At 51.7% G+C, this 13088-nt stretch overlaps 1 protein-coding gene across 1 annotated transcript in view; it reads left to right on the forward strand.

Annotated features, from left to right (window-relative positions):
• LOC147619590 (actin-related protein 2/3 complex subunit 3-like) overlaps window positions 1-13088 on the forward strand; it is a 114248-nt gene that overhangs the window by 22829 nt on the left and 78331 nt on the right. Inside the window, exons 3-4 of the mRNA XM_086773258.1 lie at window positions 6582-6690; window positions 6873-7142. Of these exons, the coding sequence (XP_086629384.1) occupies window positions 6582-6690; window positions 6873-7142 (379 nt within the window). The remainder of the gene's footprint in view (window positions 1-6581; window positions 6691-6872; window positions 7143-13088) is intronic.

Raw genomic sequence — 13088 nt, forward strand, 5'->3', positions numbered from 1 at the left:
TGTGGATGCCTCCGGGATTCGACATTTGGTGGTTCGCATAGTGGCAGACCTAGCACGCGACCCTGGTTATGTATGCATACACGAGGTTGCTCTCTCTGAGCGGGAGGCAGTCGCCATGGGACAGCCACTGGCGCCTGATCCGAGATTCTTGCAGCACACCGGGTGGGCAGATTCGTAGCCGCTTGGATGGGGACTATTCTCCATCCAAGCCGCTTGCGAAGGCCCGCCGTACGGCTGAGACAGCCTCCACCTCAGCAGGTCATCCGTGAGGATCATCTCATGGAATGTACAGGCGCACACTATGTACGTTATCGTGGCTGCTTGAGGCAGGAGCTTCAGAGATGTCTGGTTGGGGGCAGTATTGATATTCTGATGATGCAGGAGCACCATTTGAGTGAGAGCAGGATCTGGAGATACGGTTCGGTGATGCCTGGTAGATGGGACACATTTTGGTCTGTAGGGTTTGGCCCCTTGGGTGGGCAGGGAGGAGTATGTATGGTCATTATGGATGTATGGCGGCAGGCCATTGTGGATCGCGGGGTCATTGTGCCTGGTAGAGCACAGTATGTTATTCTGAGGATGCATGATGAGCTCTTTGGCATGCTCAATGTCTATGCGCCCAACCATGCTAGTGCCAGAGCAGAGTTCTGGACCCTTGTTACGGATGCATTGCCTGAGGCCGCACATTGGTGTGTCGGGGGAGACTTCAACATGCTTGAGGACCCGGCCGATAGGGTGGGAGGCAGTCATGTTACAGTGCACGGCACGGAGCTTGCAGCTTGGGAGCGATTTTGCAGGACACTGCGGATCACTGATGCATGGCAGCATGAGGCTTTCTCCCGCTCTCAGGACAGTCTTAGTTTTTCTTGGTCGGATAGCCGGCAGGGAGGGACTAATCTATCACGGATTGATCGCTTCTATGTGGGTGACAGGTTCGGGGAGCGTGGGGGCTCCGTTGGCATTCTCGCTGGCACCTCTTTTTCAGACCATGTGCCAGTTATTTTGACACTTGAGGAGAGGACACGGGATACCAACTTGCAGTTGAGGATCCCAGAGAGGGTACTTACAGATCCTAGTCTTTCTGAGGACATAGAGAGGATATGGCATGATAGCCAGAGCTCTGACCAGGATGCAGCGGGCCAGTGTGCCCAGGGACTCATCGAGCTCAGCTCTTTTTTGCACGCTGTAGCCTTGACACGGCTGGGAGAGACATGAGAGCAGGAGTGTCGTTTGAGACGTAGCCTTGCTTCGCTCCAGCGCCTTCAGGAGCAGCAACCTACATGTGAGTGGGTGGCGTCCTAGCTGAGCTAGGCACGCCAGGAGGTTAGAGAGGCAGAGGAGCAAAGACATGAGTTCTACTATCATCGCCAAGCCTCTCAGTGGATGCAGCTTGGTGATAGAGTGATTGGGGAGTTCTTTGAGATTACTGGACCCCGCCATGCTCGAGCAGGAGTATGCCAGCTCAGGAGGGAGGACGGATCGTTAGCCACTGAGCCCGGGGAGATCAGAGCCATTGCCACTGAGTTCTATAGAGACCTGCTTTCAACGGAGCCAGCCACGGAGGCACGGGATGCTTGCAGACAGACTGTGTGGGCCCATGTGCAGAGGAGGGTCACAGATCGTATGTGCACAGTTCTGGGTGAGCCTCTTTCAGAGGTTGAGCTTGCTAAGGCTTTGAGGGTCCTTCCGCGCCATAGTTGCCCTAGGGAGGACGGATTGACGCTTGCCTTTTTTATGCGCTATTGGGACCTTTTGGGGCCAGGCCTCCGCAGGGGCTTTCAGTATGTTTTGGACACCGGGGTGATGCCACAGAGCTTTTCAGAGGGCTTAATCTTTCTTATCCCCAAGGGGGAGGGAGTGTTAGATGATATTCGGCATTGGAGACCTATTACGATCCTCATACTGTCTACAAGGTCTTAGCAAAGACCTTGAGTTAGAGGATCCACCCCTTCCTTGGGGAGTTGATTCATGCTACCCAGACAGGATTCGTCAAGGAGCGCAGTATCCTTGACAACATTTTCACCTTCTGGGAGGAGACGGCCCGAGCTAGATTTCTCGGTGAGGACCTGGTTGTGATGCTTCTCGATTTTGAGAAGGCATACGATAGAGTCGATTGGGGTTTCTAAGAGCGCACTATGCTTCGCCTGGGCTTTGAGCCAGTTTGGATTCGAGGAGTGGCGGCTCTATATTCCACAACTTGTAGCCAGGTGCTGATGGCAGGAGGACGGGGCCGAGTTTTGAGTTGACCAGATCAGTCCGTCAGGGGTGTCCTCTCGCTCCGTTTCTTTTTCTCTTCTTTGCTGAGGCTATGAGCATGTATTTGACGGCAGAGGAGGTTGGTTTGAGAGGACTCCAGCTCCCAGTCCGGGGTGAGGACCTGCTCGATGCTGAGTTTGCTGATGACACGGGATTGTTTTTGCATGGCCAGGAGGCCAATCTTCAGAGGGCAGAGCAGTCGCTACAGGTTTTTGGTGCAGCTTCTGGAGCATTGATCGATTGGCGCAAGACAGTGGCCTTTTGGATCAGTAGCGCTCCCACCCCGGCATGGAGCCTAGACCTGGGTTTTAGATGGGTTCCTGGCACAGCAGTGCGGTATTTGGGATGCCAGATTGGACTAGATTTGTCACATGAGCAGATCGCCCCGCTTCTTCTGAGCATTCGGAAGAAGCTTTTGTATTGGAGTACAGCTCGGCTATCCTTGGCTGGGAGGGTGGTGGTGACAAATTAGGTGCTTTTAGCGACCATGTGGTACATCACGTCTTGCTGGATCTTCTCGAGCTCTTGCATCAGCCAAGTACAGAGGCTGATCAAGAACTTTCTTTGGTCTGGGCGGGATGGTCAGCCAGCCCGGGCTAAGGTTGCTTGGGCAGTTATTACTCTTCCGCTGGCCCAGGGGGGCTTGGGCATTATAGATCCAGTTGATCAGAGTAGAGCCTTATTGGGGAAGCTTATTGTTCGGGGGCTGCTTCCAGGCACTGAGCCTTGGAAGGAACTCCTTTTTCAGCGACTGCAGGCTAGGGCTCCCCCAGCAGGGGGCACTTGGGCACCAGAGGGATGGGAGGACAGATTTGCCTTGAGCATCCTGCGAGCTTGGGAGTTGCTGAGACCGGGGCTTTCTCAGAGACCTCCTACTTGTGATGAGGAGCGGGCTAGACAGCCGCTCATCTGGAGCCAAGCGGTACGCACAGAGCAGGGTCATATGTTGGGATCTCGGCCTCGTCTAGCCTGGGGACCATTGGCGGCAGGCCCAGCACGCAGTTTTGGAGACTGGCAGGCCTTCTGCAGTCTCCCAGAGGAGATCCAGGTGGAGAGGCTGAGTCACTTCAGAGGGGGGCTGATTATGAGGGATGACATTCAGGAGGCACTCACTGAGGAGTGGTTCACGCCTCTCGAGCCAGCGGCCCCACGGTGGATGGGAGCCTTTACACAGTTGGAGATCCTGATTACTGTCAGAGCTTGCACTGAGGATGGTAGATGCCTCTACTATGAGATCCAGAATGAGGGCAGACTTCAGAGAGTGGAGGCGGAGTCGCCTTTGGTTGCAGAGTGCATCTTTCAGAGGATACGGGTAGTGGCCGTCGCTTCCCGGAAGTGGCATATTGATCCAGACCTTGCAGATGTGGACTCTGATTGGCGCATATGGGCATATGCTGCGCGTCCCTTGGCCCGGCTCCAGTGGGACCTTGGCGAGTACGAGTGGGATGATCCTTATGCATCCCCCGAGGCCACAGAGATCACCTTTTTCCAGTACACTGTTCGGTTGGGGAGACATATTTTGACTGCGAGGAGGATGGTCTCTCGAGCTGCATCGGAGCATTGGCGGCTACAGGGACTCTCACACGAGTTCCTGGAGGATTTTTGGACCAGGCTCTGGGCTAGTCGACAGGCATGCAAGATCTTGACCTTCCAGTGGCTGGTTGTCCACAGGGGCTCTGCAGTTGGCACCTGGCTTGTCTACAATGGTCTTCCGGCGGCCTGCGTCCGATGCGGCCACCCTTTGGAGACATAGAGACACTGCCTATGGGATTGTCCACAGGCGCAACAGATTTGGCTGCGGATGCTTCGCATTCTGGCCCCCCTCTCTCCAGAGGGCATGTATACGTGGAGTGCCGCTGCTTGGTCGACTTCGTCAGGGCCTGCTCTGGGATACGAGACGGAGCAAGACAACCAGGTTATCAGATTCATTAGGGGCCAGCCTCGCCTTGTTCGTGCACCGGATTTCTCGTCCGCCGGCTGGACACAGGAGAGGGATCTACGATGGGAGCTCCTCAGCAGCCTCACCATCTGGTTCACATGGAGAGCCCGGTGTTTCAGGGCCTTCGAGGGGAGACTGGAGCCACCAGCAGAGACTTCGGGGGATTTGGCAGGAGTTGATCCACACCCTGCGAGGACAGTATGACCGCATCCGGGGCGACTCGGATGAGGCGATCTTGCGGCGCTAGGCCTTTCACACCACTTGGCGCAGCGGCCCCTTCTATACCCTACACGCGGGTACCCCCCGCTGGCACTACAGGCCACCTGTTTGGCTTTTCCCCCCTCCTATTGTATGATATAGCCTCTCAGTTCTTTGTACTGATATTTGTACCTTTTTGCACCTAGGGAGAGTCTCCCTAGCTGCCTTGATTGGATCTCTGCTCTGCCTTCTTATGAGCAGGAGAGGGTTTTTGTAGCCCAACGGGCGTTTTTTATATAACTAATGAAAGGATCTTTTCTCGGAAAAAAAAAAGAATATCAAAAACGCGGAAGAGCCGCTCAGGAGAACTGCCAACAATGCGGAAGAGGATGGAGGCCTAGCCTAGCCGAATGGTGTCCCCATCCCCAAGTCCCTGTGTCCACCATAAGTGGGGGATGAGGGAGACAACGGGGCGTAGTGCCCCATATAGGATGGCCATGAAAAACGAATCTCAGCATGTGCGATAGAAGCTGTTGACATGGTAGTGTAGGAGCGAAGGGTGGCAAATTTCAACGCCAACACCTCCCTAGAAAGAGATGCCGGAATGATGCCGAGCAACAGCGCCCGAACGATGCCGAGTGGGAGCGAACTTGAGGAGGAGCCCAAGAGCCGAATAGGCTCTGATACCATATCAGAAACGCGGAAGAGCAGCCCAGGAGAACCGCCAACAATGCGAGAGGACGGAGGCCTAGCTTGGCCAAATGGTCTCCCCACCCCCAAATCCCTGTGTCCACCATAAATGGGCGATGAGGGAGACCACGGGCATAGTGCCCCATATAGGAGGGCCCTGAAGACCGAATCACAGCATGTGGGATAGAAGCCCAGCATGTGGCAGTGTAGGAGAGAAGGGTGGCGAATTTCAACGCCAACATAGTAACCTTTATTTGAGATCAGACACGAAGGTGTCCCGTGCATACTGCGGAGCCCCTGTGATCGGGTCGATACCAATGCTTCCATGAGGTGACCTTTTTGCTAGAAAGGTGAGGTGCCGCCAGGTGGACGTGATCTTGAGGATCTGAAAGCTTTGCCAACGGAAAATATGCTACAAATTGATGAATGAATTGTATGACTACAGCATGATCACCTTACCATCATACTTACTAAAGTTCGGTTGAGCTCGTATGGCGGTGGTGGTTGGGGTGGTGGAGGAACTCGGTCCCTGGTGCACTTGTGTAGGGAGAAGAGACAGCATGTTTGCCTGCATAGCGGCTATCAACTGTTGGTTCTGGAGTTCATAGCTTCACGTTCAAGCCTTTCTTGGGTTGCTTGGTCTGCCTGTCTTTGGTCTTCTTCTGAAAATGTGGACACTCTAGATGTGCATTTTTTGGCAAAATCAGGTGTTGGCAAGTTTGGGGATCCCCGCATGGTGGGGGTTGGCCCTTGGGGTTTGGGTTGTTCCTAGTGGCTGGAACTAGTGTTGTGTCTTAGCGTCTGATAAATATGCATCATAACTATTCAATTAAATTGAATCAAATGGCTTCCATGAGACTCTTTGTTGAGAGGACTTCCTCTCCTGGACTGGTTATGTGGGAGGGCTGCTATTCCAAGAAGGGAGAGTCTAGGGTGTCCTTGACGAACTGTAGCACCACTTTCAGTATGTTGGCCACACTTGCAACTAGTCGTCTTTGGGGTTTGCATCAAGAAGGTTCATACGTAAGTCTTACTCTTTCTCCCCTACCATGTGGGACTAAGACTTTTGTGCACCCAAAGGTGTACACCTCACGTTTATGTTTTGGGCCAATGAAGGCAAGAAATACATGTTTACACGGTGTGAATGGTACTCTTGTGGGGTTGAGCCCTTGACCTCAGTAAGTCTTGGAGATAGCTTTCAATGTGAGGGCATGCTAAATGGTTCTTGAAACCGATTTGAAGAAAAAACTGAAAATACATAGAGAAGAGGATGAGAAGATGGTGCAAATTATTGGAGACATGAGGTAGTGGCTGGTTTGGTAAGTTGAGGGAGGCCTTAGTGCGTGCTTTCTGTATGACAGGGGTTGTAAATGTTGTAAATGGACATGCTGTTTTCATTCTAGAAATTTCTCAGAGTTACTGCTTGTATACTACCACATTCAGCCTTAGCGCCCAAAACCATGAATCCTTACATTTACATTTTTTTTCAAATTTTCAGGTCTATCACTCGTCATTTGTGAATACAGAAGGGGTTCAACAAGCATGCGGATGCCCTCTTCTGCCCTTGAAGAGCCACATCAGAGGACCTGCACCGGCAGCTGAATCAGGTTGATTTCCCCCCCTTTCTTTTCTTCTCTTCCCTCAAGCTACTCCGCACAACACACATGCAGGCGTATGCGCACACGATGTGCATGCACGCACGCACACACTTGCTTCATGTGCTCACATTTTTTTAATGTTGTGGACTGACAACTTCACATTGTTGATAATTTCTATTTTTTTTGAGCAGAAAAGGTTGACATTATTGATGAGGCTATAACCTTTTTTCGGGCCAACATTTTCTTCCGCAAGTTTGATGTCAAGAGCTCTGCTGACAAACTCTTGATATACTTAACACTCTACATCAATATGGCCCTCAAAAGGATAGAAAATTGCAGGACTGAAGCAGAAGGAACAAAAGCTATCATTACCCTGGGTCTTGAAAGGTTTCCTATTCCTGGAGAACCTGGTTTCGCTCTCGGGGGCTTATTCACACCTCCACTCTCTCAACAGGAAGGCGGTAAGATTGCATTCTTTAAAAGTCCAGAAACTAATAATTTATTTTCATAGGACAGGGTTTGTTTTCTCTTAATTAACAGATATGAATCACGCTTCTCGCTTAAAGGAACATTTGCTCCGAGGAAGAACCGGCGTTCCGCAATTGCGAGAAATGTCGTATTGATGAGGTCCCATCATCATCAGCCTTCATTCTTTGAAGCCTACCCGTGTAGCTTATTACAAATTTGCTATCACTGATTGGCTCTGCCATAGTGTATTCGAAATTGCCCATGAGCTAATCGGCCCTTTCTTTATCACATATTTCAGTGAAAGTATTATTACGACTCTTTCTTACTCTTGCGGTTGCTAGCGCGCACGCGTGCGCGCGCGCGCACACACACACACACACGCGTGTTACCATGTATGCATGCTATATATAATATGTATATACGAATGTATGTAAACAGACTTGCATACATACGTACATGCTCACAAGCACACATACATACATAAAAATATACAAACACATTACTATGCATAAGTAGAATCATAAATTCTTTTATCTGGAGTTGTATGAAATATATAGCTATAGACATCCAGAGGGTTTAGTCTGGTGGGATTTGAATACATTCCTGCCCGGCCTTCACCACCGGGCTACACACCGGTGGACAGAAATTCTTCACCCCCCCATGCAATGCGTGCGCGCAGAGAGAGAGAGAGAGAGAGAGAGAGAGAGAGAGTAAGTATACATATTAAGCGTCTACTAAAGACCCAATGGGCCTATGAGACCATGGCATCTCATCATGGAATGGAAAATAAAATAGAAACAAAACATAGCTATCTTACTGGGGTGATACAAAACTGTCCTTGGAAACTCATCATGGAATACCAGGAACATGGACCACATCTCATCATGGAATGGAAAATAAAATAGAAACAAAACATAGCTATCTTACTGGGGTGATACAAAACTGTCCTTGGAAACTTCGGGGGCCGAGTTTTGAGCTGACCAGATCAGTCCGTCAGGGGTGTCCTCTCGCCCCTTTCCTTTTTCTCTTCTTTGCGGAGGCTATGAGTATGTATTTGACGGCAGAGGAGGTTGGTTTGAGAGGACTTCAGCTCCTAGTCCGGGGGGAGGATTTGCTTGATGCTGAGTTTGCAGACGACACGGGCTTATTTTTGCATGGCCAAGAGGCCAATCTTATTCGGGCAGAGCAGTCGCTCCAGGTTTTTAGTGCAGCTTCGGGAGCATTGATCAATTGGCGCAAGACAGTGGCCTTTTGGATCAGTAGTGCTCCCACTCCGGCATGGAGCCCGGACCCCGGTTTTAGATGGATTCCTCCAGGCACAGCAGTGCGGTATTTGGGATGCCAGATTGGCCTCGATTTGTCACCTGAGCAGCAGATTGCCCCACTTCTTCTGAGCATTCGGAAGAAGCTATTGTATTGGAGTACAGCTCGACTATCCTTGGCTGGGAGGGTGGTGGTGGCAAATCAGGTGCTGTTAGCGACTATGTGGTACATTACGTCTTGCTGGATTTTCTCGAGCTCTTGCATCAGCCAGGTACAGAGGCTGATCAGGAACTTTCTGTGGTCTGGGCGGGACGGTCAGCCAGCTCGGGCAAAGGTTGCATGGGCAGTTATTACACTTCCGCTGGCTCAGGGCGGTTTGGGCATTATAGATCCAGTCGATCAGAGTAGAGCCTTATTGGGGAAGCTTATTGTTCGGGGGTTGCTTCCAGGCGCTGAGCCTTGGAAAGAGCTCCTCTTGCAGCGACTGCAGGCCCGGGCGCCTCCTGCAGGGGGTACTTGGGCACCAGAGATTCGTTGGATCTTCATAGAGATGAGGAGGACAGGCCTCAGTAGAGGATGGGAGGACAGATTTGCTTTGAGTATCCTGAGAGCTTGGGAGCTGCTGAGACCGGGGCTCTCTCAGCGGCCTCCTTCTTGTGTTGAGGAGCGGGCCAGGCAGCCGCTCATCTGGAGCCCAGCGGTTCGTACAGAGCAGGGTCATATGCTGGGTTCTCGGCCTCGTCTAGCCTGGGGACCTTTAGCGGCAGGCCCAGCTCGTAGTTTTGGAGACTGGCAGGCTTTCTGTAGTCTACCAGAGGAGACCCAGGTGGAGAGGCTGAGTCACTTCAGAGGGGGGTTGATTATGAGGGATGATATTCAGGAGGCACTTACAGAGGAGTGGTTCACACCTCTCGAGCCAGTGGCCCCACGGTGGATGGGAGCCTTTACACAGTTGGAGATCCTGATTGCTGTCAGAGCTAGCACTGAGGATGGCAGATGCCTCTATTATGAGATTCAGGATGAGGGCAGACTCCAGAGAGTGGAGGTGGAGTCGCCTTTGGTTGCAGAGTGCACCTTTCAGAGGATTCGGGTAGTGGCTGCCGCTTCTCGGAAGTGGCATATTGACCCCGACCCTGCTGACGTGCTCCCGGATTGGCGCATATGGGCATATGCAGCGCGCCCCTTGGCCCGGCTACAGTGGGACCCCGGGGAGTACGAGTGGCATGATCCTTATGCATCCCTTGAAGCCACAGAGATCACCTTTCCAGTATACTGTTCGGCTGGGACGGCATATTTTGACGGCGAGGAGGACGGTTTCTCCAGTGGCAGCGGGGCATTGGCGATTGCAGGGACTATCACAGGAGTTCCTGGAGGATTTCTGGGCTCGGCTCTGGGCTAGTCGACAGGCCCGCAGGATCTCGGCTTTTCAGTGGCTGGTCGCCCACAGGGGCTCAGCAGTTGGCACTTGGCTTGTTTACAGCGGTCTTCCGGCGGCCTGCGTCCGATGCGGCCACCCTATGGAGACACAGAGACATTGCCTTTGGGACTGCCCTCAGGCACAACAGATTTGGCTGCGGATGCTGCGTATTCTGGCCCCCCTCTCTTCAGAGGGTATGTTTACGTGGGGTGCCGCTGCTTGGTCGACTTCGTCAGGGCCTGCTATGGGCTATGAGATGGAGCAGGGCAGTCAGGCCATCAGATTTATTAGGGGCCAGCCTCGCCTGGTTCCGGCACCGGATTTCTCGTCCGCCAGCTGGACACAGGAGAGGGATTTACGATGGGAGCTCCTCAGCAGCCTCACCATCTGGTTCACCTGGAGGGCCCGGTGCTTTACGGCCTTTGAGGGGAGATTAGAGCCACCAGCAGAGACTGTTCCGGGGATTTGGCAGGAGTTGATCCACAAACTGCGAGGACAGTACGACCGCATCCGGGGAGACTCGGATGAGGCGATCTTACGGCGCCAGGCCTTTCACACCACTTGGCGCTGCGGCCCGTTCTACACCCTACACACGGGATCCCCCCGTTGGCACTACAGGCCACCTGTTTGGCTCTTTCCCCCCCCCTATTGTATGATTTAGCCGCTCAGTTCTTTAGACTGATGCTTGTATTTTGCAGCACCTAGGGAGAGTCTCCCGGGCTGCCATGATGTATTCACTGCTCTTCTCTCTGTTAGGAGCAGGAGAGATCTCTCTTTTGTAGCCCTACGGGCGTTTTTTACATAACTAATGAAAGGATCTTTTCTCGGAAAAAAAAAAAAAAACTGTCCTTGGAAACTCATCATGGAATACCAGGAACATGGACCATGAGAGGAGCATCAGCCCACAATAGATGGTATACCACTCTCAAAAATATCAAGCATAGGGCTAATGAGTATGGCCAGAGAAAGAAAGAAAGAAAGAAAGAAAGATTTTATTAACGTCTTCCAAAAGACCGAACTCGGCCTATGAGACAAATCAGTGTACCTGTATGGGGTATCCTCTGTCATCCCAACAAAATGAAAAAGTACTGAACTAAAAAGCTGAATCTGGGTGTGCAATAAGTACAATGAGTGGTGGAGGGGATGGAGCTCTACTACTAGGAGAATGCAAAGCTATATGCATGGAGTATACAATCATGATATGCAACCTAGCTAGCTCCATCCTGTACTATATTGGGGGTATAAAATGGTATACATCAATGAAGGGGGTGTCCACAGCTCCCTGAAGAACATGCCTGGGTGTGCTCTGAAGCGAGCCAGTCGCTCCACACCCTCTCTATGAAACTGAGCTCGGATGTCTGTCATCTCTCTCTCTGGTATAGGCGTGGTGTCCGAAAGCCAGGTGTCCTCTGTCTCCTGCGGGCTCTGAGTGTCTCTGCTCTCTGGAGAGTAATTCCCTGCCGTGTAGGGGCTGGGAGTGGGATGGATCTCTGAAAAAATGTAGTAATCTGTGTCTGTCGTCCCCCCTCTGGAGCTGTCTGAGCGTGTAATGATGTCTCTCTGTGGCGCTGTATGTCTAGAATGAATCTCCCCAGTATGCGCTGGTGTGTTGCCTCAAAGATGTGGCGTAGGGAATGTGGCTCTCTGAATAAAATGGGATCTCTCTCTATGATGGCTGTATATGCTCTGCATCTGCATACATAATGCTCTTCACTCTCCACCTCCTCTCTGCACAAACTGCATACCCTCTCCTCTCGGGGGATCTGTGCTGCTCTGCCAGTCTCAATCTCGAATCGGTGTGATGAAACTCTAAGCTGACCAATAGCCACTCGGGAGCCGTGTGGTAAAAAGCCCTCCATGTATCTAGGCCTCTCTATAAATCCATCATCAGTGATACTCATGAAGTGATCTCTGTAGTATAGCATCTTCGGTGGAAGAGGCTGTGTAGGCGATATCCATGTCTCTCGTGTATAGAGCTGCCATAGATCCTGTCTCAATACTCTGTTCCTCTCACTATGAGAGAGACGGATATGTGGTGCATCCCTGTCATACTGGAATGGTGGTAGATGATCCATGTCTAGGCCATGCTGTGAGAACCAATGTGTGACTTGTGCATACCATGATCCTCTATCTCCTGCCTCAGCTAGCTGTCTAGATGCCTCAAAAGCTCTGTATGACAATCTGTCCTGTGGCATCTCTCTGAAATATGGCCTCTACCATCATAGGAGGCGCAGCAAACTCTGCTCGGATAATGTCATGAGGTACTGACGGTTTGCTGCGTATCATGCGTGCCATCATGAGGGCCTGTGGTCTCTCTATCTGTGTCCACCAATGGGTAGCAAGGCATGGCACCCATACCGCTGCTCCATACATCAATGCCGGTGTGACTAATGTGTCAAATAGCCACCCCTTCGTCCGGGGCTCGTGAAAATGCGCCTGGTGGCACTCTCTCTCTAGCATAGCCAATGCTGCATATCCCCGTGTCAATCTAGCTTTGGCTGCTGAACCCATGGTGAAGCGTGTGGCTGCTGCAGAGAAGGTAACCCCTAGGTACACGTATGATGTCACCACCTCCACCTGGCGTCCTGCGAGAGTGAATGTCAGCTGATTCCTGCCCTGTCTCGATGTATGAAAGACCATAACCTTGGTTTTCCCAAGGTTCACAGTAAGACCCCTCTGTGTGCAGGGCCGGAATGGGCCGACCCCCCCCTTGGAGTATTTTATTACCCAAGGAGAATAATATCATGTACAAGCTTTGAGGGCCTTACTCTCCCCACGGGAGATGCCGGATTATCCATATACAAATGCCATAATACAGCCCAACACGAGGCAACCAAGCCGGAACATAGGCTGTAGAAATGCCGAGCCAACAATATAATCCATATACCTCCATGTGGGTACTGATTCTTCTCGAAAAACCACGGGTCTTCATGCAATAGAAAGGGTACAGCAGGTTCAGCTCTCCATTCAGCCGGAACAATATGTACAGTGGCCAATACAGTAGGTACAATGGCTGGTACAGCCGGTACAAGGGTTGACACAGCCAGAACAGTGGATGGTACAGCCGGTACGGTGGTTGGTACAGCAGGTACAACAAGTACAAATGCTGGTACAACAAGTACAATGGCTAGAAATCATAATAAATGATTGAATACCCTTGCCTTCAGTATTTCTTCGCGATGGAAGCCTCCAAAACAGTCCCCAACAGCCGGTATTCTTCATGGGCAGCCTTCAAGAGAGAGAAAGAGAGCAGCCATCA

This window comes from Cibotium barometz, chromosome 33 (assembly GCF_041138505.1).
Source record: "Cibotium barometz isolate CiBa-2024 chromosome 33, ASM4113850v1, whole genome shotgun sequence".
In the NCBI taxonomy this organism is placed as follows: Eukaryota; Viridiplantae; Streptophyta; class Polypodiopsida; order Cyatheales; family Cibotiaceae; genus Cibotium; species Cibotium barometz.